Source organism: Chrysemys picta, chromosome 4 (genome assembly GCF_011386835.1).
Source record: "Chrysemys picta bellii isolate R12L10 chromosome 4, ASM1138683v2, whole genome shotgun sequence".
Classification (NCBI taxonomy): domain Eukaryota; kingdom Metazoa; phylum Chordata; order Testudines; family Emydidae; genus Chrysemys; species Chrysemys picta.
Genome location: NC_088794.1, coordinates 125,110,781 through 125,138,642, shown reverse-complemented (window position 1 = coordinate 125,138,642; position 27,862 = coordinate 125,110,781). Strand labels below are relative to the sequence as shown.

The 27,862-nt window shown below is 45.0% G+C and overlaps 2 protein-coding genes across 8 annotated transcripts in view; both read left to right on the top strand.

The window, feature by feature from the left end:
* CATSPERB (cation channel sperm associated auxiliary subunit beta) overlaps window positions 1-2,658 on the top strand; it is a 77,515-nt gene extending 74,857 nt beyond the window's left edge. Inside the window, exon 20 of the mRNA XM_065595623.1 lies at window positions 1,592-2,658. Within this exon, the coding sequence (XP_065451695.1) occupies window positions 1,592-1,801 (210 nt within the window). The 3' untranslated portion in view covers window positions 1,802-2,658. The remainder of the gene's footprint in view (window positions 1-1,591) is intronic.
* Window positions 2,659-13,821: 11,163 nt separating this feature from the next.
* Window positions 13,822-27,862, top strand: part of PPP4R3A (protein phosphatase 4 regulatory subunit 3A) — an 80,088-nt gene continuing 66,047 nt past the window's right edge. For 2 of the 7 annotated variants that reach the window (XM_042858616.2, XM_008165728.4), the window contains exon 1: window positions 25,562-25,849. In XM_042858616.2, coding sequence (XP_042714550.1) covers window positions 25,708-25,849 — 142 coding nt within the window. In that variant the 5' untranslated portion in view covers window positions 25,562-25,707. Of the gene's footprint in view, window positions 13,869-15,375; window positions 15,434-20,066; window positions 20,168-24,664; window positions 25,850-27,862 lie in introns of those variants that run through there. The other 5 variants (XM_065593512.1, XM_065593513.1, XM_024103158.3 and 2 more) reach the window with 5 other exon arrangements.

Genomic DNA, 27,862 nt, shown 5'->3' with positions numbered 1-27,862 from the left:
TGTTTAAGACAGACTGTTTCACAACTTCAAAGATCTTAACAAACATTAACTAACTAGTAAAGGGTTGAAAGCATGGAGTTTTATGTAAAAGGATTGCAGTTTTTTTTTTTAAGTGTGGACTCTTATTTCACTGAAGCAATTGCTAGAATATATTTACAGCCATAGCCATGGCAAATTGCATTCATTAAAACAGTGGTTTTGAAACTTTTTCTCTGGCGACCCAGTTGAAGAAAATTGTTGATGCCCATAACCCAATGGAGCTAGGGATGAGGGGTTTGGGGTGTGGGAGGGGCTCAGGGCTGGGGCAGAGGGTTGGGGTGCAGGGGTGAGGGCTGTGAGCTGGGGCCAGGAATGAGGGGTTCAGGGTGTGGGAGGGGGCTCTGGGCTGGGGCAGGGGGTTAGGGTGTGGGAGCGGGTTAGCGATCTGGGCTGGGGGTGCAGGCTCTGGGGTGGGACCAGGGATGAGGGGTTTGGGGTGCAGGAAGGGGTTCTGGGTGGGGGCTTGGGGCTGGGGCTGGGGCATGGGGTTGGGGTGCGGGCTTACCTCGGGCAGCTCCCAGTCAGCAGTGCAGTGGGGGTGCTATGGCAGGCTTCCTGCCTGTCCTAGCACTGCAGACCGCCCTGCACCTCATAAGCGGCCAGCAGCAGGTCCGACTCCTAGGCAGAGGCCCACAAGTAGCTTTGCGCAGCTCTCACCTGCAGACACCGTCCCCCCGCCCCCCAGCTCCAATTGCCCAGGAACTGGCCAATGGGAGTGCTGAGCCAGTGCTCGGGGCAGGGGTAGTGTATGGAGCCCCATGGCCCCCTGCCTAGGAGCCGGACCTGCTGCTGACCACTTCCAGGGCACAGCGCGGTGTCAGAACAGGTAGGAACTAGCCTGCCTTAGCCAGGCAGCACTGCTGATGGGACTTTTGACAGCCCGGTCGGTGGTGCTGACCAGAGCCTCCGTGACCCAGTGCCTTACATTCCATGACCCAGTACTGGGTCGCGACCCGCAGTTTGAAAACCACTGCATTAAAGGACATTATGGTCCTTAAAATAATATCTAAAATCAGTGTTCTCTGTAGGAGAAAAGTATTTCCTTTTATATTGTACAAAAGCCTGTCCAGAGCATAACAAATGCAAAATAATGCTTCACAAAAAATGATAGTCTAGAGTATACTAACCAAACTCATCCCTGTTATAACTTCTTTTGTGGAGTCATGCCCGGAATGAATCAGACCTAGTAAACCTTCTGTGAAGCCTATCCGGGTTTGTTAATACATCAAAGTAAGAAGGCATGTGCATAATCTGACGTTAGCCCACTTTTATGTAGTCCAAAATATTATATCTGAACTGTTTAGGTGTCTAATTTAATCCCCAACATTGGTCCCATTGAAGCAATGGCAAAACTTCTGCAGATTTCAATGGAGCTGAACGGGGTCCTATGATTGTCAGCTCCCAGGGAACAGAATCTCCCTTTATTTTCTCTTTGTTGAGCACACTAACAGTATTAACAAATAATAAATAAGGACATGTTAAAACTTTGATATAATATTTTAGTAGTTAGGCTAAGACAATATAAGGATATGTTAAATGTTTTCTGTTGCAGATTTATGTTGATGATGCTCCTTTGGCCTTCCCAGGACAATATCTTGTTAGCACAGTAACCGCTGTATTAGTAGGAGGCATCATCTTTGTCATATTTATGATGCAAATGTATGAAATAAACATATGGAACAAAGTGAAAAGTAAAGTGAGGAAAAAGAACAAAGTATCGGTGTCTGAAACCTCAGCAACTGTTACTTCTACTTCTTCCTAGGTTGGACAACCACACTTCTAAATGAAATACAAGGTGACACCCAATAGCAAGTTATTCCATCCCCCTTTATTAAATCTATCTCTTACTTACATTTCCCAAGACATTCGCTGAAAGTAATTTCCTATTTAATATTGTTATGTTATCTATCTTCCTTCATTGATATTTTGACATATGTAATTTTTCCATCAGAATTTGGTTTCTTTGTAAATGTATGTATTGAAATCTACAGGAAAACCTATTCATTTTCAAATTATTTTATTAGGAAACTGTTTTCAGATGTTGTAAAGAACATCATTTGTAATAAGGCGCCACTTAACATAAGTGAGAATGCCAATACAGTAAAAGTGTGTAACAACACTTACACTTTGTTATGAAGAGTGCTGGTAAGCCTTGGCTAGGCAGCGTTGCAAATGTTGTTCCGTTTATTCACCTCGGCGAAATAAAAATAAAAAGAGACCCGCTCACTACAATATTGACCTCCCATGGCTCAGCAAATTCTCAGGTCCCGAGGGTACCAGACTAGAAAGGTTCAACCTGTATAAATTACTCAAACTTGTTGTATTTGGCTATTAAAGGGCAGACCCAAGAACAGACTTGGCTAATTAGTGTTCTTCCATCCAATGGTTGGATGTGCTTGCTGTGTGCATGCCCTGCATGTTGCTGCAGCTTGCAGCATAATCCTGTCTGCACTATCCAAATCTCAAGATTTTGTTGGTCCTAATTGTTATGAGCACTAAACACACTCTTAAAACTGAAAAAATAAAACCTGTAGTGGGTGAGTAACTACCAGTAGTGGGTGAATAAAGATTGTTTCAAGATTCATAGCTAAAGTTCATTCTTCTTGAGAATCCTCACAAGTTTCTGGCATTTTGTTACTTTTATCTATTCAATAAAATCTAATATGTGGTTCACCTATTTCTCCAGAGGGACTTGATCACTTTCACTTTAAATCTTGAGTACTGGAGCTTGAATATACTTTAGAGTGCAATATAAAATTTAGGTGTTTGAGTTTTAAAGTGGATTCATGGAGCTCAGTAGAAGAAAAGCTGGATCCAACAACATAATTTTTAAAATGGGGAGAGAGAAAGAAGGCTGGGATTAGAACTAGTTGGGAATTTTTTGACAAAACATTTTTCATAGGAAAATCCAATTTGTCAAAACCAAAAACTTTTTGTGGAAACATATTGGTTTCAACAAAACATTTATCAAAGATAGAATTTCAATCAAGAGAGGTATGCACACACCCCACCTCCATAATATCCAATTGTTCAGTGATTAGGACACTCAGTTGGATTGTTGGAGATCTACGTTCAAGTCCGTGCTCTGCCTAATTCACGGCAGGGACTTGGACTGGGATCTCCCACACACCTGTTGAGTATCCTGATCACTGGGCTATAGAAACAATGTTCTCCCTTGCATGAATGCTCTCTCTCCCTCTCCCTCTCCCTGCCCGCCCCCCTTTATATCATTAATATAAAGTGGAACAACTCCAGTTGGTGAGAGATTGAGGCTATAGCCCAGTGATTAGGGCACACTCTTGGGATGGTTATTGGATATTCTGGGGTTGGTATCACCCCAGCTATGGTTATTGGCTCACCTAGCATGAGACAACTCATCTGGAATGGTTATCAGCTATTCTGGGGTGGGTCTGTCATAGTTTTTTTGTGACATTTTTTTTGAAAGGTCTCATTTTCATTCTGATGTGGAACAAAAACAAATGTTGAAATCTTGAATTTTTTTATAAAATAAAATTTCCAGTCAGCCCTAGTTGAGATGTGCACTACAAGGAAGTGGGAGATAAGAAAAGGGAACTAGAAGGAGCTGGTATGACAATACATGAAGGCATTTAGAAGAGGGGAGAAGGGGGGAGGGATAGCTCAGTGGTTTGAGCATTGGCCTACTAAAAAAAAAGATAGTATATTTGGAGGTAATGAGGGAGGTCAGGGCATGTTAGGTTACAGTAGAGGTCTGGTTGAGGAGGGATCTCCTTAAATTAACCTAAAAGAAGACCATCAGTACTCAATAGGTTAGCCTGATTAGTTATCTGGAGAATGACACAATGTGCTTCCTTGCTCAAAGAGCTGAGTGTAATGCTTAATATTATGGAAGTTCCATATATATATATATATATATATATATATGGTAAATGATTTTACTTGGCAGGTTTTGTATGTTTATCCAGTTTTGGGGAAAAAGTAAACCATGGGTCTGAAACAATCTTGCATGCTTTCCTCAAAGATTTTCCAAAGACAGTAGGCCACAGTACTGCATCTGGGTATTGTCAGAGGGAACGAAACAAGAATGCAGCACACCAGAAAGAAGCCACAGAGCGGCTCTTAACAGTTATGGAGCACCAAGTGGATACATTCCAGGAGATACTAGCTCTTCAAACTGAGCAGCCCCGTGCCCACCCTCTCCTGCAGCTGCTGTCGCAAAACTCTTTCCCATGCGCCCTCTCCCCCTTCCCCCACCCACTGCCAAGACACTCTTATCAACCTCCTGGCTCCACTCTCTACCCACAGCATTCCTCTCCTCCCTCCTCACAGTCCAGCAGTGTGGAATCCACTACCCACTGCACTCAACACCCATCCCTCTGCAGTTTGGCCCTGTTGAAGTACAGCACCCACTGCATCATACTCCAAAGGAGAAGGTTGGGTATGATCCCTGGACATACACAAATCTGTAGCTATCTTGGGACCCCTCCTCCTCTTGAGACCTTCCATTCCCCCATTCCTTCCAGTCCCACCCCCCGCCCAATTCCTCTCCCTGCTGATGATTTTTTTCATTTGACTCTCTCCTCTGGTTATCTTTCAATAAAAGAATTGTGTGTGTTTGAAAGCAATCTTTATTCTATTAAGTGAAAGCAAAAAGAGCACTGCAAAGCAACATACATACAACTATGTTAAGGCCCCTTCTTGCATCACGTGCACCAATCACCTCCTAGCATTACAAGCACTGCAATCCCAAGTATAGCAACAAATATTAGTGATTTTCAGCTTCAAATTGCTGCCTAAAGCATCCCTGATCCTTATGGCCCCATGCTGTGCCCCTCTAATAGCCCTGGTCTTCGCCTGTTCAAACTTGGCCGCCAGGCTCTGACCCTCTGCGGTCTAGCCCTGAGTGAACCTTTCACCCTTCCCTTCACAAATATTATGGCGTGCACAGCACACATAGGAAGCATAAGCATAGGAATATTATCATCAGCCATGTCCAGCTTCCCATACAGGCATTGTCAGCAGGCTTTTGAACGGCCGAATGCACACTACACAATCATTCTGCACTTGCTTAGCCTGTTGTTGAACCGCTCCTTGCTGCTGTTAAGTTGCCCCGTGTATGACTTTATGACCTACGGCATTAAGGGGTAGGCAGGGTCTCCCAGAATCACAACAGGCATTTCTATTTCCCCCATGGTGATCTTCTGGTCTGGGAAGAAAGTCCTTGCTTGCAGCTTCTTGAACAAGCCAGTGTTTCTAAAGATGCATGTGTCATGCACCTTTCCGGACCAGCCTGCGTTAATGGCTGTGAAATGCCCACAGTGATCCACAAGTGCCTGGAGAAACATTGAGAAATACCCCTTGCGATTAATGTACTCGGTGGCTACGTGGGCTAGTGCGAGTTCATCACACAGTTCCATGAATGTGGCTTTTCTCATGCGAAAGTTCTGCAACCACTGCTTGTCCCCACAGATGTGCATCACGATGTGATCCCACCACTCAGTGCTTGTTTCCCAAGCCCAAAAGTGGTGTTCCACAATGGTCAGCACCTCCATGAATGCCACAAGAAATCTCGTGTCATAGCTACTACGCGTGGCAAGATCAATGTCGCACTCCTCTTGCCTTTGTAGTTTAAGGAATAACTCCACTGCCACTCGTGACATGTTGGTCAGTGCAAACAGCATTCTTGTCAACAGCTTGGGATCCATTTTTGCAGCCAGAAAGAGGCAGGGTAGGGCACGCAGTACACAAACCGTTGAAAGATGGCGCCAAATGTGGACGGAAGCACAGGGATTGCTGGGATATGAAGCAATGCATCATGGGGTATTGGGACAGGACCCAGGATGCCCCATGACCCCTTCTGCCTTCCCACAAGTCTTAGCAGCAGCAAAAGAGAAAGAGGTGCTCTGTGGGATAGCTGCCCCGAGTCCACCGCTCCGAATAGCGCCACAAGTGTGAACACACTATTGCGCAGGCAGCTGTCAGTGTGAACACAACAGCAGTGTTCCTTCGGCACACTCTGAGAGGTGCTGTAACTGCCGGCGCTGTAACTTTGTCGGTGTAGACATGCCCTGACTTGCTGTGTGACCTTGAGCAAGTCAAATAACCTATCTCTTCCTCAGTTTCCCCAGTAGCTTTTACTATCTTTAAAATAGTGATAATTACCTACCAACCTCACAGGCTGTTTTGAGGCATAAATAGCTAATGTTTTACAGCATTTTGAGTGTGTAAATTGTAATGGCAGCAAATTTAGGCCAACACTGAGTGCGTCTAAACGTTCTACTCAAAGTTCAAAGATGAGACATTGTGGATGTGTATTTGCATAAAGGCATGGAATAACCTATCAAATAAGCAACTTATACTATAAGAAAAAGTTAATCACTCATGGAAAGTTAGGCATTCTTCAAATGTAGCTGCAACAGTCCAAGGCAATATAAATAAGTGATTCAAAGTTCTGTAAACAGAAATCATACGTGTAGTAACATTTTGGAAAAGTTTTATTTCTGAGAATGATTTAACATTCTAATAAGCTTTTATTTTCATGATCCATGTAACCTCATTTACTAGCAATTTTCTAATATTTACATATTTACATGACTTAAGTGAATAGTATAAATAGTGAAACAATAATGGAGGCCTGTTAAAATCCATAGGGAACATCCATGTCAATCCCTGAAGTTACCAAAGAGCCAAATTCATCCCTTGTGTTCAAATGTCATATTGGGACCCAGTTTGGAGAAGCAATGAATGTTTCTTGGAACAGCTAGTTCTGGAGCACACAAGTAGTCTATACTCTTGTTGTAGGATAATTGACTGCCCTGGTGGCTGATTAGTAAATAAGCACCTGGATCTAATAGTGGTTAGCCAAGCTCATTTAGAGAAACTCCAGAGGGAGACAAGAGGCTCCCATAGAGAGGAGCTCTCAAGAGGAACCTGAGCCAGAGGGCTGAATACCTAGAAGGTAAACTCTCTGGGGAACCTGTTAGGCTGGGGAGCCTGTAAGAGTAGCTACTGGAGAGGAGAGCCTCCGAGACAGAAGGCTTTACCATTCATGCCTCCAAGCCCAGCCTGGCAAGGATCACCTGCTGTCCCTGGAGAAAAGTTGCAGTGGATAGACCTCCCTGGAACCCAGATTCCAGAGAAGAACATTACTCTTGTAGGGGCAAGAGACCTAACACCATGGGTAAAGGCTGGAACCAGGGAGGAAGAGCATGGGTAGAGGTGAATGTGACTCAGGTGAGGAACATGGACTAAGAATGACCTGGTCACCCCACTGGGATGTTGGGGTGAAAGTTTTGTTTATGTTCTGCATTGGCTTTTTTGCTAATAAATTAGACCCTCCACAACAAGGGCCTCTTTAGCACTTATCTGGCTGTTTGGACTTATTGATACTTGATTTTCCCCTTGGTCAGGGTAAGGGCTTGTCTGTAACACTGTGCCTGCTCGCAAGGGGCTAAGCTGGGTCAGTGTGGAATGGTGACAGGTAGGTTTGTGAACACCAATGCTGGACAAACAGGAAAGGTTTATGATGCTAGGGCTCTCAAGAGAGTGGAACTGTACTTGAGAAGGGAAGAAGAGACTTAATTCCCCAGAAACCACATGATTCTCTAAGGTATTTCTGTACCAACAGTTAATTTGGGGAACCCCATATACCCACTTCTAACTTGGCTAATGTAACAAAACCCCAACATCAGTGATCCAACAAAAAGGGAATTTGGTTACAGACTGAGTAACTGCAGAATGGTCATAGAGTGAGCATTTGGGCAGCTGAAAGCTCATTGACAATGTCTGGATGCCATTGTGGCCAACACCCTTTGCATAATCGTGACATGCTGTACCCCTCAAGACATATGTGAAGGGAAAGGGAAATAGTTCAGTATGGAGTAGGCACAGGACCAGATGTGCCAGAAGGGCCATGCGCTTCCCCCCCCCCTTTACTGGTCATAAGGGTGAGCAACAGGGGGAGGTGTGGAGAGAAGCGAGTGGTGGCTCATGAAGAAGGGGTGGGGTAGGGGCTCAGGAAGGAGGAGTGGGGCAGGGCCTCCAGAGTCATGGCCATCATTCAGGCGCCTATGGTCCCTCCCCCACACACACTTTTAGGGTGCTTCTGCCACACCTGCACAGTGACAGGACAGAACTAGTTTGCAAAGCTTATACTAACAACTGGATTCCATCCATGTGAACGCTAGTCCTGGTTCCTGTTGGGCAAGTGAAATCCAGGATGCTATATAGTCTCACATCCTGAAACAACAGGGAGGGAAATAGTGCCCTCAGCAGAGGCAGAAGTCACTATCTCATCCTGAGGAGCCACTTTTAAAGCACTAGAGAACACTTGCATAGAATTGCGAGACAACATAAATTTTTGTAGGTTTTGATTTCCTACAGCCAACATTCTGTACCTATTGACCATAGGCAATTGTGTGAGGGCACCTCCTCAAGGTTAACACCTTTAGCCATGTGTTTGTGTGCAGAGAGTGCTGACACAGTTCTATTAACATAATACAAAACATTGCACAATTATGGCAACACCTCTGTTAAGAAGTTCCTTATCAAGAACAGTCAATTAGTTGTAAACCACTTTAAAAACAGTTCTATAAGTGGTTGTGAGGGGCTTCAGAATATTTCTTTTCACTATTCACTGATAGCCTTGCCTATAGCATTTATCAGCTGTTATTCCTGACTACGCCCAATGTTTAAAGTGATCAAGGTTTGTTGGAGTTTGGGGGAGGGAGGGGCCATTTAAGCACTGTTTGGTGTCTGATGTCTTTACTGTTAATTTAATTGTTTCCTTTTTCTGTATACTAAATTAATATATTAACCAAGCCACAAAGATATGTATGTAAACTTTTCCTATATGTTTAATTCTGCTGCTAGTGAAAGTATTCAGCATTCTGATCACACTTTACTTTTCATATTCCGTCGGTGGGCTTTTTAAAATTATGATATTTAGGGCCCAGGGAGTGGACATGGGAGAGAGAGGGAATTCTTTGCAGTGTTAGGGCTGCAGTGATTTATGGAAGTCAGTCATGTGCTGTGTATTTTTGGGCCCGATGCCAAATCTGGAGAAAATAGCCCACTGATCATACTAGAAATGAGGGCCTACACACAAGTCAAGGGAACAATAATGTTACAAGTGACCCATGGAACATTAAGGGGTGGGGGGGAAATCTTGACAGAACTGCAAATCCAAAAACAATGGGCCAGGCTCCCTGAGCAATGTGCACACATTATGTGCGTGAACCTGTTTCCTCGTCCTTTCCCTCCCACTCCCCATACTCCTGCAAATGGTAGTGGAAAATTGTCCCAGCAGGGACATCTCCTGTGTGGAGTTAAAGAGGCAGACACAAGCTGGGTTTCAGAGAGTGCCACAGGCTCATTGTTCCCCTCCTGCGTGCTCAGGGGGGTTCCCCTGTAAGGGGTTTCAGGTGCTGGTAGAGGGTGTTGTGCCAGGAGTCCTGAAGGATCTTCCCTGTCACTCAGGAGGTTGTGTCCTCCACCTCCACAGAGCCCTGGGGAGCAGCTGAAGGAGAAGTAGCAGGAGGAGAAGGAGATGGCGCCAGTTCCCAGAGAGGCACAGTGGCCCTGGCTGGTGGGGCCTTAAATTCGTTTGGCTACCAGCTGAATGAGTGACTACATCAGGGCTTGATTCCATTCCTTGAGGCATGCATCCTGCTTTGGGAACTGGTTCATCAGTGCCTTCTCCTGCCGAAGAGTCTCATACTCCCAAGCCTTGAGGAACTCAAACTGCTCCTGATTTCTCCTGTCCATGCCACTGCGCAGGACCTCCATGGTCCTTCTTCATCTGTCTCTGGGGTGCTGCTCCTGCCCTCCTTGCAGAAATGGTTTTCATTTGGCAGTGGAAATTCCTGCCAATTCAAAGGCAAGGGTAGCATTACATTTTTATTTCCTTTGAGGGAAGCTAACAAATTCTTCCATGCAACATAACTGTGTTGCCAAAGGCCTCAATATTGATACTTTTTAGCAGTTCAGGAATGTGACTGTTACACTCTCCTTCAGTCTCAAACTTCTGCAGTCCCCTAGGAAGGAGCAGAGGTTAATATAATAGTAAGATACCTGTAGTAATGTGTAAGCAGGGTCTGAATGAGCTCTCCTGTGCTGGAATCGGGGGCCCATGCCCTCCCCCTTGCCCCCTCACCACTTTTTAATAAAAGAATCACATGCACTGTGGGGAAAAAACATGATCATACTGCTAAAGGCCAAGATGCATGTTGTACTCCTGGGAGAATTTAGCGCAACTGCGCAAGTGCAGAATTCATGTCCCCTGCAGATTCTCTCCCCCCACCCCTCCCCAGAATAATAGATTCTGTTGGGGAGGCACTGCAATTACATCTTTCGCCTACCAGGGGCTGCTGTAAATTCCTGCCTCCTCCAGCCTCCTTGAAATCTCCCAGCTCAGGTGAATGTTCCTGCTGCTCTAACCGCACATTGTGATCCACGTCCAGGTATGCTTGGCAGACAATGCAGCTGGAATCAGAACATGATCTATGTTCACCTGTACTCATCAGAAGAGTGCAGCAGAAAACTGTTCTGAAGTGGTCAGCCAGTTTGCTACTACCACTGGTAACAGAGTCACAAGGCTTTTATATAGATGTGGTAAGGGTCAAGCAGAAAAGGGTTCACTGCATTGTAGGAATGGGTCTGGAGGAATACTGAAACTTGGGATCTGGATCTTGCCCCGTCCACACACTACACTGTACCATGGGTACAGGTCCATGCTACAATGGAGGCATGTGCATACCCATGCCCTCAGGCATGCTAGCTTCCTCATCCTGTACTCTCTTCCAGACTCATGCTTCAGGGACTTGGGGGGTGAGTGTGTGTGAGAGAGAGAGAGCGCTATGGCACAACAATGTACATGGAGACATGTACAGTCACTAGTATTGTAGTCTAAGAGATATTGTTTTCCAGGGTACAGTCCCCCATTCTGTTGGTATGACCTGCATTCTTTGTTCCTAAATGTATGATGCTGTACTTGGGTGTACAAAAATGCATTTTATTTATATGGTCCCAGATTAACAAGTGATCCACATTACTCTATATGACTGCTCTGGCCTCATCATTATTTACCACGCTGCCAATCTTTGTGACAGCCACAAATTTTGTACACCATGAGTTTACATTTACTTCCAGATCATTGATAAAAATGTTGAATAGCATTAGGCTTAGTAATGATCCCTGCAGAACACCCCTAGAAACACCACATTCAATAATGATTCCCTATTGATAACTACTATTTGATATGTCAGTTAGCCAACTGATATGTCAGATCTTACCTCATTTGAGATTTGCTGCCCTGGCAATGAGAGTAACCTGTCTCTTGGTCAAAACTAAAAACTTAGCCTGCCTCTCTGACATCTCCTTATGGATGTCTAGCGATCAGCTCAAGTTCACCATAGCTAAAATAGAGCTCTTAAATCTTTCCCCCCCAAAGCCTTCCTTCCACCACTTTTCTCGATCACTCTGGACAACATCATCATCCTGCCTGTTACTCAGGCCCGTAACCTGGGCATCATCTTTGACTTGGACCTCTCTCTAGGTCCTTACATCCAGGCTATTTCTAAATCTTGCCAATTCTTTTTGCAAAACATGTCAAAAATATTTCCTTTCCTATCTATTCACACAGCTAAAACTCTCATCCAAGTTTTCATAGTCTTGTATCTTGATCTCTGGCCTTGATGAATGCTCATGTCCATTCTGCAAAGATCATTCTCTAGCTCATCTCTTTGACCATGTGACTCTTCTCTTCAAATCCTTCCACTGGCTCCCTCTTCTCTTCTCTATTGCATTAAATGTAAATAGCTTATCTTCACTTTCAAGACCCACAACAGTCATTCTCCATGCTATTTATCATCTCTTATTGACTACTGAGATGTCAACTCCTGCCTCCGATCAGTTCATGATGCCAGTCTCCATTGCCCATTTGTTAAATTTTCAAACAAGCACCTTTCTACTTTCTTCTAGGACACCCCTGATACTTCGGAGGATTTCCCTGTAAATCTCCACAAAACGAACTCATTATCACCTTCAAATCCCTACTTAAAACTCTCCTTTGGTGCGATGCCTACAAAAAATTTGACAATGGGTAGGCCATTGTTATGCTGAGCCCACTGCCTGTCATACTTGATCAACGTTGCTCTGTTGTTTCCTTGTGCTCCCTCATCTGCATATCTATATCTATCTAGTGTCTCTTGTCTTCTACTTAGATTGTAAACTCTCGAGAGCTTGGACTGTCTTTGTCCTGTGTTTGTACAGAGCCGAGCACAATGGGATCCTGGTCCATGACTGGGGTTCCTAGGTGCTACAGTAACACAAATAGCAGCCTGCACCTTGTTTATGTTAATTTTCTCACATCTTCTGCTACTCCCCGTTCTCCACACCATCCCACCTCTATGCTGTCTTTCCTAGTATCCAGCACCCCAGTCTCAGGAAATGGGGTAAACCTTTTGCTTATTTTCCTACCTTGCTCTGCTCCCTGGTTTAGTTGCACATTTCCACAGGTCTGTAGAGTATACCAGTTCCTATTTGTACGTTTGATCTCTCCTGGATCTCAAATGGTCAGTCCTACATGGCAATTGCCAATGCTGTTAGATGTATTGCTTATGTGTCAACAGTGTAACACTGTTGCAAAAAAAGCAAACATCATTCTGGGACGTATTAGCAGAAGTGTTGTAAGCAAGACACGAGAAGTAATTCTTCCGCTTTACTCCATGGTGATTAGGCCTCAACTGGAATATTGTGTCCAGTTCCGGGTGCTACATTTCAGGAAGGATGTGGACAAATTGGAGAAAGTCCAGAGAAGAGCAACAAAAATGATTAAAGGTCTAGAAAACATGACCTATGAGCAGGGCTGCCCAGAGGATTCAGGGGGCCTGGGGTCTTCAGTGGCAGGGGGCCCCTGCTGCCGAATTGCTGCCAAAGACCCAGCACTTTGGCGGCGGGTCTCAGGGCAGAAGGACCCCCCGGGCCCCGTGAGTTTTCCGGGACCCCCAGAGTGAGTGAAGGACCCCGCTCCAGGAGCCCCGAAAAACTCTCATGGGGGTCCCTGCGGGGCCCGGGGCAAATTGCCCCACTTGTGCCCCCACCCCCGGGGCGGTCCAGGCTATGAGGGAAGATTGAAAAAAATGGGTTTGTTTAGTTTGGAAAAGAGAAGACTGAGAGGGGACATAACAGTTTTCAAGTATGTAAAAGGTTGTTATAACAAGGACGGAGAAAAATTGTTGTTCTTATCCTCTGAGGATAAGACAAGAAGTAATGGGCTTAAATTGCAGCAAGGGACATTTAAGTTGGACATTAAGACAAACTTCCTAACTGTTCAGAGTAGTTAAGCATTGGAACAAATTGCCTAGAGAAGTTGTGGAATCTCCATTATTGGAGATTTTTAAGGGCAAGTTAGACAAACACCTGTCAGGAATGGTCAATAATACTTAGTCCTGCCATGAGGCAAGGGACTAGACTAGATGACCTCTCAAGGTCCCTTCCAGTCCTATGATTCTATATGTCTTGCCTCTGGGCATGGCATGAGGGTGATAGTGTTTGGGGAGATCAAAGGAACCACAGAGTAATAGGCATGGTCTGTCGTGTCACTTGTTTTCACCTTATATGTACTTTTCAGTGTTCTGTATATTACCTTACTATCTTTTTTTTTTTTTCCCTCCCTTCTAGCATCCTATATTAGGAGATGTAGTATGGGCTCATCTCTGCCAGAGGGACAGGCCACTGGTTCCTTCTATGGTGTCCAGCCAGTTTACCCCATCCTGCCTCTCTACCTAGTTCCAGTGGAGCTGCTTGTGAAGACAGGGGATGACTACCAGATGGCCAAAAACTATAGGAAGGTAAGTGTCCTTCCTCAAGACTGTTTCAGATGAGACCTGGGGAAGGAGCCCACACTATGCTCTTTCATTGATGTACTAATTATAACTTATGTATATCAGCATGCTGGATGGCTTAAAGTGCTCCTCCAGAGACGCCTGAACATCCCACATACACCAGTTTCAGATATGTGTCTTTTGGGGTGGGTGGTGGTTATGTGGCATCCCAAATCTGTCTATCTTTTAACGTGTATAGTTAATCATCTTGGTTGAATTAGTTGTTTTTCAGACTGAACCAGGGAACTGTTCTCCCTCCTTCTTTCTAATACAAAACAAAGTTTTAGTTTTGTATCAGCTCTGTGTCTTTTCTTTACTTTCACTATGGCACCAATACTGCCAACCCCAAGCATTCAAAAATCATGAGACAGTACCCAAAATCATGAGATTGGCCTAAACATCATGAGATACTTTGGGTGCTTTTTAGAACCTAAGAATGGCCATACTGGGTTAGACCAATGGTCCATCTAGCTCAGTATCCTGCCTTCTGACAGTGATCAATGCCAGATGCTTCAGAGGGAATGAAAAAACAGGTGATGGATCATGCAATAATTCCCTTGTTGTCCAGTCCCAGCATCTGGCAGTCAGAGACATAGAGACACCCAAAGTATGAGGTTGCATCCCTGACAATCTTGGATAATGGCCATTGATGGACTTAACCACCATTAGCTTATCTAATTCTTTTTTTTAATCCAGTTATATTTTTGGTCTTCACAACATCCACTGGCAATGAGTTCCATGGGTTGACTGCATTGTGTGAAGAAGTACTTCCTTTTGTTTGTTTTAAACCTGCTGCCTATTCATTTAATTTGGTGACACCTGGTTCTCATGTTATGTGAAGAGTTTTAAATAACACTTTCTTCACACCATTCATGACTTTACAGATCTCTGCCATATCACTTCTTAGTCATCTCTTTTCGATGAACGGGCCCAGTCTTTTTAATCTCTCCTCATATGGAAGCTGTTCTATACCCTTAATCATTTTTGTTGCCCTCCTCTGTATCTTTTCCATTTCTAATATAACTTTTTTGAGATGCGGCAACCAGAATTGCACACAGTATTCAAAGTGTGAGCATTGGATTTATATAGGGGCATTATGATATTTTCTGTCTTCTTATCTTTCCCTTTCCTAATGGTTCCTAACATTGTTAGCTTTTTTGACTGCCACTGCACATTGAGCAGATGTTTTCAAAGAACTACCACAATGACACCACAATCTCTTTGTTGAGTGGTAACAGCTAACTTAGACCACATCATTTTGTATGTATAATCAGGCCTGGCTCTAGGCACCAGCAAAGCAAGCAGTTGCTTGGGACCGCAAATTTGCAGGGGTGCAAGAATCCAGTATGGGAGCTGAGAATCAACAGGGGGCCCTGCGAGCTGTAGTTCCTTGGTTAGCTCCCTGCCTATAGAGCCAGCCCTGGAGCAGGGAAAGAACTACATTTCCCAGCATTCCCTCGGCCGCAATTAACAGGAAAGGGAGGGGGAAGGAGTGTGGAACTGAAACCTCATGCTGCGGCTTGCTGTGAATGGTAGGGACAGAGCCAGCTCTAGGTTTTTTGCCACCCCCGCCCCGGGCTCCCCCTGCACCCCTGTGTTGCCCCAGCCCTGGACTCTTCCCAACCCCCCCCCCACACACACACCCTACTGCCCCAGCTCTGGCCCTCACCTGCACCCCCCTGCTGCCCCAGCCCTGGGGTCTCCCCCCACCCGCATCTCCTACCATCCCAGCCTTGGGCTCTTCTCCCCCACACACACCTGCACCCCCTGTTGCCCCAGCTCTGCTCCCCCCCCACCTCCTGCCGCCCCAGCCCTGGGCTCTCCCCTAAAGAAAGAATTGGGTGGACTAAATGGACAGTGCACCTCTCTATCTGAAGCCTAGCAAGGGAGGTATGTGGATCCCACTTGAATTTAAAATGAAAAGTAAGGGATGGGAGGCTCTACTAGGACCTGGGCAGCTTTAGATACAGTACCAGGCACATAGGAGGATTTACACTTCTGAGCCATGGAAGCAGAAATTGACTTTTTTTTTTTTCCAGATTTAGCTAATATTCAGAAAGGGAATCTAGCACCTGCCTTCCAGATTTGAACACCCTCAAAATTCAGGAGTGCTCAAGCTCAATTTGGGCAGCTGTTACTTCATTTCTCCCAAATCAAATATACTGAACCACTGTAACTTGCTGTAGAAAAAGTAGAATAAATTGAGCAAGAAATGCTTCCCAGTGGTTATTAGGACTGGAATTGCTATTTTCAACAGCCATTGCTTTTAGTTTTATTTGTCTAAAAGGAAGACAGTGATATTGCATTGGCAAATTCCCCATAGAAACAAAGAATGGAACAAAAGAATAAAGGCACTTCAACTTTTCCTCATTTATGTAGGACAGTCTTATAATATGCATCCAGATATCCTTCAATCACACAAGCTGAAAATTGTTCTACTTTACTGCAGTTCTGTAACTATATGGGAACCAATCCTGTCTGTGTTCTGTGCACATCCAAAATTCCTGCTGAATGACCTACCCTGGGAGCGAGTTACCAGTGACCCAGGGCTGGGGCTGCAGGAGGGTGCAGGTGGGGGTTGGGGGGGGGGGGAGAGAGAGCCCCGGGCTGGGCGGGAGGGGCAGGCAAAAATTTTTTTGCTTGGGGCAGCAAAAAACCTAGAGCCGGCCCTGTGTATAATTGAGATTATTTTCCAATGTGCGTTGCTTTGCATTTATCAACATTAACTTTCATCTGCCATTGTGTTGCCCAGTCACCTAGTTTTGCTAGATCCCTTTGAAACTCTTAATTAAGTCCAAAGTAGACTGCAATCTTGAGTAATTTTGTATTGTCTGCAAATTTTGGCACCTGACTGTTTAACCCTATTTCCAGATCATTTATGAATATGTTGAACAGCACTGATCCCAGTACCGATCCTTGGGGGAAGCTGCTATTTACCTCTCTCCATTCTGAAAACTGACCATTTATTCCTACCCTTTGTTACCTGTCTTTTAACCAGTTGCTCATCCATGAGGGGACCTTTCCTCTTATCCCATGACAGCTTCTTTTGCGTAGAGTCTTTGGTGAGGGACCTTTTCAAAGGCTTTCTGAAAGTCCAAGTACACTATATCCACTGGATCACCCTTGCCCACATATTTGCTGACCCCCCCTCGAAGAACTCTAATAGTTTGGTGAGGCATGATTTCCCTTTACAATAGCTGTGTTGACTAAACTCCAACATATTGTGTTCATCTATGTGTCTGATCATTCTCTTCTTTACTATATTTCAACCAATTTGCCTGGTACTGAAGTTTGGTTTAGTGGCTTGTAATTGCCAGGATTGTCTCTGGAGCCTTTGTTAAAAAAAATTGGCATCACATTAGCTAACCTCCAGTCATCTGGTACAGAAGCTGATTTAAGCTATATGCTACACACCATAGTTATGCAACTTTATATTTCAGTTCCTTCAGAATTCTTGAGTGCACACTATCTGGTCCTGGTGACTTATTACAGTTTAATTTATTAATTTGTTCCAAAACCACCTCTATTGACACCTCAATCTGGTACAGTTTCTTAGCTGTTTTACCTAGAAAAAGAATGGCTCGGGGTGGGAATCTCCCCCACATTCTTTGCAGTGAAAACAGATGCAAAGAATTTGTTTAGCTTCTCCACAATGGCCTTATCTTCCTTGAGCACTCCTTTAGCATCTCGGTCGGATAGTGGCCCCACTAATTATTGGCAGGCTTCCTGCTTCTGGTATCCTTAAATTTTTTGCTGTTAGTTTATGTGTCTTTTGCTAGTTGCTCTTCACATTCTTTTTTTGCCTGCCTAATTATACTTTTACACTTGACTTGCCAAAGTTTATGCTCCTTTCTATTTTCTACAGTAGGATTTGACTTCCAATTTTTAAAGAATGCCTTTTTGGTTTTAATCACCTGCTTTATTCTGTGTTTAGCTATGGTGACTTTTTTTGTCCTCTTACTATTTTTTTTAAATTTGGGGCACACATTATATTTGAGCCTCTATTATGATGTGTTTTAAATAGTTTCCATGCAGCTTGCAGGCATTTCAGTGTTGTTATTTTACATTTAACTGGCTTCCTCATTTTTGTGTAGTTCCCCTTTCTGCAGTTAAATGCTAGTGTGGTGGTGGTCTTTGGTATTCACACCCCATCAAGGATGTTAAATTTAACTACATTATGGTTGCCATTAGTGAACGGCTCAGCTATATTCTCCTCTTATACCACATCCTGTGCTCCACTTAGAACTAAATAGAGAATTGCCTCTCCCCTTGTAGGTTCCAGGACTAGTTGCTCCAAGAAGTAATCATTAATGATGTCTAGAAATTGTATTTCTGCATCTCATCCTCAGGTGACATGTACCCAGTCAATATGTAGATAGTTGAAATCCCCTATTATCATAGGCATCGACTTCCCCTCTTTCCCGTGGGTGTTCAACCCCCCCCCCGTCTCCACCCCCATTCCGCCTCTTCCCACCCTTCCCTGCCCCCATTCCAACCCCTTTGTCAAAGTCTCCGCCCCCTCCCTGCCAATATTCCAACTCCTTCCCCAAATCCCCGCCCCAGCCCTGCCTTTTCCCTGCCTCCTCCCCTGAGTGCGCCACATGCCCACTCCTCCCCGCCCTCTCAGAGTGTGCTAACACTGCCAAACAGCTGTTTGGTGGTGGCCGGGCAGGAAATGCTGGGAGGTAGGCGGAGGAGCAGGGTGTGCTCAGGAGAGGGGAGGAGGTGGGGCGGAGGGTGAGGGGAGCTTGGCTGCCGGTGGGTGTAGAGCACCCACTAATTTTTCCCCGTGGGTGCTCCAGCCCCAGAGCACCCAAAGAGTCAGCACCTATGCCATTATTATTGAGTTTTCTATTTTTATAGCCTCTCTAATCTCCCTGAGCATTCCACAATCACCATCGCCATCCTGGCCAAATGGTTGGTAGTTTATTCCTACTGCTATCTTCTTATTATTTAAGTGTGGAATTTCTATCCTGTGGTACTGTTTGATTCTTTGAAAATTTTTCCAATATTTGACTTTATGCTTGCTTTCACATATAATGCCACTCCCCCACCAGCATGACCTACTCTATGATTGCTATGTATTTTGTACCATGGTATTACTGTGTCCCACTGATTATCATCATTCCACCAAGTTTCTGTGATGTCCATTATATCAATATCATTTAATATCAAGCACTCAAGTTATTATTCAAGTTAGTATTTAGACTTCTAGCGTTTGTATACAAGCACTTATAAAATTTGTCAATATTTATTTGTCTGCCTTCATGTGATATAACTGAATGGGACTCTTTTTTTTCATTTGACGGTTTCTTTTCAGTTCCTACCTGTACTTGATCAACTTCTATCCTTTCCTCTTTTCTAGGATATAGAAAATCCTCATTAATAGATCCTCCCCTAAGGGATGTCTCTGTTCAAACTGTGTGCTCCTCCACACCTGTTGGCTTTCCCCCAGCCCTTAGTTTAAAAATTCTTCTGTGATCTTTTTAATTTTACATGCCAGCAATCTGGCTCTATTTTGGTTTAGGAGGAGCCCATCCTTCCTGTATAGGCTCCTCCTTTCCCAAAAGGTTCCCTGGTTCCTAACCTAAAACCCTCCTCCCTACAGTTACTCTGCAATTCTGCCTGTCTAACTGGCCCTGTGCGTTGAACTGGAAGCATTTCAGAGAATCTACCATGGAGGTCCTGGTCTTTAATTTCTTACCTAGATTTATATTTAGCCTGCAGGACCCCTCTCTTCAAATATCTTTCCCTATGTCATTGGTACCTATATGTACCACGTCTATCAGCTCCTCCCCAGCACTGCACATAAGTTTGTCTAAATTACTCAAGAGATCTACAACTTTTGCACCCAGAAGGCAATTTACCATCTGGTTTTCCCAGTCATCACTAACCCAACTATCTGTATCTCTGATGATCAAATCTCCCATTACTAATAACTGGGGTTCCCTCCCCTGGAGAGGTATCCTCAGTGTGAGAAGACATCATGGCATCATTTGGTAGGAGGGTGCTAACTATGTGATCATTTCTCTCCATTCCAGCTTGATGTTCTCCTTCCCAAAGACTTTCATCCTCCTCAACAGCACGGAGGCTGTCAGACTAGGGATGGGACCATTCTACTGTGTCCCAGAAAGTCTTGTCTATGTACCTCTCTGTTTCCCTTAGCTCCTCCAGTTCAGTCACTCCGGTCTCAAGAGCCCATACTTCGTCCCTGAGGTCCATGAGCTGCTTGCACCGAGTGCACTCATACGCCACCTGTCCACAAGGTAGGTAATCATGCATGCTGTGTTCAGTACAATAAGCTAGATAGCCCAACTCTGCTGCTGGGCTTCTACCTGCATTATTTTTACTCCTGAAGGTTTTATTGGGGGAGGGGTTGTTTTTGGGGGGGGGGTTTCAAGAGGGGTGAATATTGGCCCAAGTTTAAAGAACATCAAGTATAGCTGGCTCTCATGCTCCTTCTCTATACTCTTTCACATCCTGTTTGCTGCTTCTGTTCACTAGCTCCTTTGGTCACTTAGGAGCTGGCATTTTAACCCCCTGTTTTCCCTGAGTAGCCCCACCCCCTGGTTAACAGATCCTAAAGGGATTACAGATCAAAGCCTCATTAAGTAATTCTCAGCCTTGCCTAACAGGCCACTAGGCTCAGCCACACCCTCCCCCCAAACAGACCACACTGTAGGCTTCAGGCAAGCAGAAAGCACTCAAAAACAAACTAAGAGACAACAAACTCACCCCAAGGGTCATATAGTTAGTTGCTTCTCCTTCACCTAGAGAACTCCCTTGCAAAACTCCCCTGTTTACTAGCTCCTCTGCTGGTCTCTGATGGTCTTTAGTCACATTTTTGAGCTTTTCTCTGCTATCACGAGGGCTAGAAACTTATTATAAAATTGAGATTCTCATGTAATCACATGAATCTGGGAGCTGAGGCATCACGAAAAAACAAATCTGAGAGTAGGCAATGCAGTGACACAGACTCAGGAAGGGTGATTTTTTAAAAAAAACCAACAGAGTCTGGTATAAAGAAACTTAAGACAAAAGTTAAGAAATTAAAGGTTATAGACTCCACATGGAGCCTGGTTGAGCATACCATTCTGTAATTGCCAAAAACTGAAACAAAGAAACCACAATAAAATAAACCTGGGTCCACATTTATTCCCATGGCCACAAAGGGGTGCAAATTGCAAATAACCACTGCTCTCCCTCAGATTTTCCTTTGGCGGAAAGCAACTTCAAATTCCAGCCAGGATTCTGTACAGAAGCCCTGTTGACAGAGGGTGCTTGGGACGGGTGATGAAGTAGCACATCTTTGGTTAGACTGGCCCCAGTGCCTCCCAGACCATCCCTGTATACTTGTGGCATTGTGCGGGCTTCAAGCCTTCTATCAAAGTGGAGGTTATAGAAGGTGGATAGCCTGGGTGTAATTAAGGAAGCCCTGCCCTGCCATGGGGATTGGCTATTTAAACAGGAAGCTGGGCAAGAGAGAAGGAAGTAGAAGTTATGTTGGTTGCAGCAGGTGGCGATTTGTGTTTCAGGAGACTAGTCTGACTAGATTCTAATACTTCATGTGAGAGCTCTGAACCAGGGTGAGGACGTTAGGCATTGTTTCATGTAATTGTGCCTGTCCTGAAACCTTATTAAAAGGGGATGTACACGTACTATTTTGTTAGTTTGTGTTGGCTTTTCCTTGCCCAGATCTTATTGATGACTAATCAGGGGAAGTAAGGTGGAACTCCCCTCCAGTGCCGCACCTGGCTACACAAGTGCCTTCAGGGATGGCCTACGCATTTACAGGTAGTGTGCATTTCTGTGCACCTGCTCCAGGATTTCCCCTGGGCACAGATCCACAACACATGGTTCTCAAAACACCAATAACACGTTATATTCACTAGTCAAGAGAACTATGGCACAACTGTGTCTCTAGTACAATTTCAGCCATACTATGGATGCTTTTTTATAATAATTATAATTAATAATAATTAATGGAGATATCCCATCTCCTAGAACTGGAAGGGACCTTGAAAGGTCATCGAATCCAGCCCCCTGCCTTCACTAGCAGGACCAAGTACTTATTTTGCCCCAGATCCCCAAGTGGTCCCCTCAAGGATTGAGCTTACAACCCTGGGTTTAGCAGGCCAATGCTCAAACCACTGAGCTATCCCTTCCCCCCTTTAACATGCTTGTCTTCATAGTCAAGTATCAGAGGGGTAGCCGTGTTAGTCTGAATCTGTCAAAAGCAACAGAGGGTCCTGTGGCACTTTTAAGACTAACAAGTATTGGAGCATAAGCTTTCGAGGGTAAAAACCTCACTTCTTCAGATGCATCTAAAGAAGTGAAGTTTTTACCCACTAAAGCTTATGCTCCAATACTTGTTAGTCTTAAAGGTGCCACAGGACCCTCTGTTGCTTTTGTCTTCATAGTGTAGATGGAGATATCGTCACAGCCAGCTCTAATCCACAATTGGATCCCTGCTGAAACCTAGAGGTGGGCCCTAACTAAATGTCCACAACTGGACTTTGGAAGAGTTCACATATGGATATAAATTTTGTGGTTAGCTATAAAAGGCCAAACAAAAATGTATGACAGTGATGTGGAAATAGTGGTGATTGGATACCTCCTCATGAATAACTGTTAATTGGGGAGATTGTGGCACATTAGACCCAGCAAAATGCATTTTATTAATAAATACAAACATCCATTTCATAAAAAAATAAAATACATTGAGCTCCCATGTGTAGCTAGAATGTGTCTTGCAAGACACTCTCCCCATACAGTGATGGGCCTATAAGGTCCCCAAAGCTCTAGTGTTTTTGCGTATTGTTTTCAATTTTGATGCAGCCTTAAAAAAAAATCTGTCAGACATATGCTCTGATGTTGACAGCAGCAGAGAATCAACAGCGTCTGTTTGTTACTGCAATTGTTGGATTGCATCTCTGTTTGGTGAATCCAACAGCCGTTCTACCAGAAGCTGTTTAACTTTCTGTACCATTCAGGGAGCCTCCTGAAAAGATGCCTTTGCAGCAGGATCACTCCAGCTTTGCTGGACAAAATGTAAGCAAACTGATGAGGAGAATGTGGGACTCAGATCAGGGAAAAAAGGGAGGTTAGAAACTTCCTGGAACTCACACTTCCTGTTCAACCAAGGACATTTGATCACCAGTTGTCAAGGTAGAACAAAGCCTGGGTTCATGCTGGGCTCCTCCCCAATGCTCCTGGACCCACATTTTGCATTTTGGGGCAAGGAATGATTTTCACTATCTTTGAATGGCCAGAAGACTCCTCATCTCTGAGGAAGGGGTGGATCTTGCCACTGTGATTCATGTATTTGACACCTCTGGGTTAGACTTCATATTTGATATCCCTAAGGAAGCCAACAGCTACTGTACAACTCATAAGATGTAGCTCTTATACCATACAGCAGCCTGCTTTGAGCAGGGCCGGCTTCAGGGTTTTGGCCGCCCCAAGCAGCCAAAAAAAAAAAAAAAAAAGCCGCGATTGCGATCTGCGCCAGCAATTCGGCGGGAGGTCCTTTGCTCCTAGCGGGAGTGAGGGACCATCCGCCGAATTGCCGCCGAATACCTGGACGTGCCGCCCCTCTGCGGAGCGGCTGCCCCAAGCAGCTGCTTGCCAGGTTGGTGCCTGGAGCCTGCCCTGGCTTTGAGACCAACAAAGGGTGGGCAGGAGCTCATCACACCGGCACTCTCTCTCACCATTGTTGATAACTTCAGAATGAATTTAAAGTCTTAAGGCCCAATGTGTTGTTACTCCTGAATCTGGACCCAAACAGAGGTAGTGAAACAAAGGTGACTTTACATCACTTTGGTAGTTCCTCTAATATAGGGCCAGGCTGGGGGAGGGTAAAGTATTTCCCAGCACTATACCATTAGTGTCATTATACACACTAAAAAGAACAGGAGTACTTGGGGCACCTTAGAGACTAACAAATTTATTAGAGCATAAGCTTTCGTGGGCTACAGCCCACTTCTTCGGATGCATATAAGGTGCCCCAAGTACTCCTGTTCTTTTTGCGGATACAAACTAACACAGCTGCTACTCTGAAACCTGTCATTATACACACTGAGCTTTGGGTTAATGAATGGCTCCTGCCCTGTGATGCCAAAACGAAACACTGCAAAATAAGTGAAATATTATTTGTTATGGTTATTTGGTCCTCCTGCATACCCACTGTTATGTGGGGTGCTGCATGGGTGCCACCCTTTGGCTCAAAGGTAGGGTGCTGTGGGTAGGGCTACTGCTCTCACACCCCAGGTTGAAATACACTGTGAAGGGTGGGGGTGGTACCCTAGTACCCAGGGGGGCTGCACCATAAAGAGTGGGGGTGGTGGGCAATGGGCTTCTGCCTTTTCAGCCAGTGGTGCTGTGGGGTACCGTTCTTTTACACCCTTAGGTGCTGTGTAGTGATCAGTGGGGTACTGCATTGTAGGGCTGGGCCCTGGCACCCCAGGGTGCTGTGGGGTCGCGGGTGGAGTGCCACAGTGATCAGTGGGGTGCTTCATCGTGAGGGGTGCTATCCTTGCCCCTCAAGCTATGGCCTGCTGATGAGTGGGCTGCTGTGTGTTTCAAGGTAGGGTGCTACCTGGGGGGTGCACACAGTTTGGTGACGGACGCGCCTGGGTGACACAGGCAGGCGCTGCTCTCCCCCCTAACAACCCCATCCGCTCCCTGAGCCCATGGCTGCTGCTGGCCCTTTAAATGCTGGCGGGCGGCCCGTGCCGCCGCTGGCTGGGAGACCCCGCGCCTCCAGTGAGAGGTGAAACCAAGATGGCGGCCGCGCAGTGACTGAGGTGGAGACAGAGCCAGTGGGAGACGGACGGGCCTCGCCGCGCCTTAGCCAGCCAGCCCGGCCCGGGAGGGGCCTTGCCTGCCGGGCGCCCGGAGCGGAGCCGGCCGGACTAGCGGAGCGGGCCGAGGAGCCGGGGCTGAGCCGCAGCAGTAGCGGGAGGAGGAGGAAGAAGAATATGGCGGCGGAGCCGGGCTGGGAGTGAATTTGCCGCGAGCCCATGGGGAAGACGGGGCGCTGAGCCCGGCCACCTTCGCACCCCGCCCGGGACAGGCAGCGCCCGCTGGCCGCCCACGAGCCGCGCCGCCTCTATCCCCCGCACGGACGAACTGCGAGCGAGGGGGCGTCGGGCCTGGGCAGCGCCCGCACAATAGAGCCGAGCGCTGGGCAGGGGGTGAACTGACCCCGCTCCCTCCCCCTTACCGCCGATCTGCCACCACCCCTTGTCCCCTCTGCTGATCTAGCTTCTTCCTGTCCCCTTCCCCGGCCAGCACACTGTCCTCCCGGCTCACCCCTCGCCTGGCACCCCTGCTCTGCAAGCCCCATCCCCTGCCACCCTTTCCCCCTGCTTTCCCCCCACCCACTTCTAGTCTCCATAGCCATCTTTCCTCTCCCATCCTCTCTTACCTCTCCTTCACCATCCCTCCGCTAATACCTCTGCTCCCTCCCCACGCTGCCCCTTCGGCCTGTCCCTTTACCCCCGGCAGCCCAACTGCTCCCTAGGCTTTCCCTCCTGAATAACACCTCCCTGGTCTTCTAGCACGCCTCGTAAATAGCTTTCCACCAACCACCCCCTTCCCCAGCACTCTGCTGTGTCTCCAAATATTGGGGATGAGGAGGAGAGTGCCCTAGCAGTGAAGAATAAAGAGAGATCCGGGGTGTCTGTGTGGACTGCTACCCTCTTTCCTGCTCCGCTCCTTTGAGGGGGGCCTAGCCCCCCACCAACCTCCTGTTCCTTCAGGTGTCACAGGCCAGGGTGGTGGCTGTGGTGTGGCAGGCGACAGGATGACAGACACCCGGCGGAGGGTGAAAGTTTACACGCTGAATGAAGACCGCCAGTGGGATGATCGGGGCACCGGACATGTGTCCTCTGGCTACGTGGAGAGGCTGAAGGGCATGTCCCTGCTTGTCAGGGCAGAGAGCGATGGTAAGTGTGTGAGAGCCTGCCAGGTATTGGTAGTCTTCTTTTCCTAATACACCTAAAAAAGAAAGAGGGGAACTGGCTTTGTATATCTGTTCCATGACACTATCGGCATAATTTGTATGCAATTCTGAAATGGGGGAGGCAGCAAATATGGTTAACTGTTGTTAGGCCAAGGGACAGGGTTGGAAGATTAGGACAGAACTCTCCTACCCATCAGGTACAGACTTTGTGCATATTGGACACACAGACATAATGGTGCGTACCAAATACGCTTAGTCCACAGTATACACACTATATTGCACACCAGTATCCTGCTTCTTGGCCCTCCAAAATGATCTTTGCCACAAATACTACTTGCGATCTCTTCTTCAAATAATTGATAACCCCCAAATTAAATAAACTGCTCACAGTTTGAATTATGTTTGTTGAACATAAAATATTTTAAAATTCTTTCAATGTAGTGTCTAACCTATTCAGCTCTCAGTAATTGGGTTTCAAATATATTTTTCACTCTTAAACATCATTTTAAACACTTTTAAATACTTTATGTATATCCACACTTCATAAAATTGTTGATTTCAAGACTGTACAAAGAACAAAACAATATTGTCAGGATGTATTTTAAGCAGCTAGAGTATTCTGCACTCCTGCTAAAACTGCTTTAGAATTACCCCTTAAATAATAAATTCACTTAAAACAAAGCATATCACTTGTTTTTCCTCACATTGCAAGCATATTTCTCTACAGATCACTCTACATTATGGTAGTTTTTTTTTGTAAGAACTATCCATGATTATTTGATCAATTAGTTAATGGTTGCTGTAGTTACTGTGGATTAAACTTTGAAGTATATCTGGCTTTATTTAACACTAGTAGTATGAATGAAGTCTGTCATATCTCATTTAACCATATAGTTGCATATTTGGTGATGTTTTTCTGACCTTAGCTATTTCCAGGCTTTTATCTTACATCTGGTTAGGGTGGATCATTCTTGCAGAGTGCTGTCTACAATTGATTGTAATCTCCCCTCTCCCTCATGTTATTTGGCTTTCCTTTTGCTGATACTGAATGATAGAAAACTTCATTGAGGTCACTTACTTAGTCGAGTCATTGTTGAGGAAAGTTCTGAGAACGTGCATTATAAGGAAATCCTAAATTGATATAGTAGGAATCAAATTTAGAAAATTGATTATTATCAAAAACATGTTTAAATGCTAATTACATTGATTTGAGTCTTTTAAATTGCTAAATTATTAATAAATTATGAAAACCAAATATGTAATTGATTTTACGAAAGAAAATATCAAGACTGTTCTCCCAATTCTTTACAGCATGTCTTATTTCTTATGTAAGATGAACTCCTTGAGATGGCAATGGACCTCTACTATTGAATTTAAGGGTGAAAGGGAGCATAGTGGGGGTGGGAGGTGCGAGGGGGCGAATCACCTTTGTAAACTGGCTTATTTTACAATGGTATAATTATAGCACTCACCACCACCAGGACAGCTTTCAAGAGCTGAACAAATGAATAAAGTACAACTGAAACATCAAATGAAAGAGTGACATTTTAAAAACAAATATAGTGGTAATATTTTAAAAATATAATGATGTGGGTAGAATTTTTGAGTATAAAATGCTGCAGGTTGTAATCTGATTGTCGAGCAGTCGGTTCAGGCTACACAGACTTCCACTTTCTTTTATAGATTTAAACAAGCTCATTTACAGCAAATAAACTACCAACATCAATCTTCATATGCAAATCCCACTGAAATCAGTGGAAGTATGAAATATTGTAAGTGTTGCTTTAAGGTTTATCTAGGAGTTATTGAATTTTAAAGATTATCCATATTTTTAAAAATATTCAGCAAATTAATATTTTTACAAATTGAATAACTGAAATTAACATATAATAGTTTATTTAGCATGTACAGTTTATAGGATTATTAGATAATAAAATGCTCTTCAGAAACTTATGTTTTTTGATCACTGAGGCTAATATATCAATCCTTTTAGGCA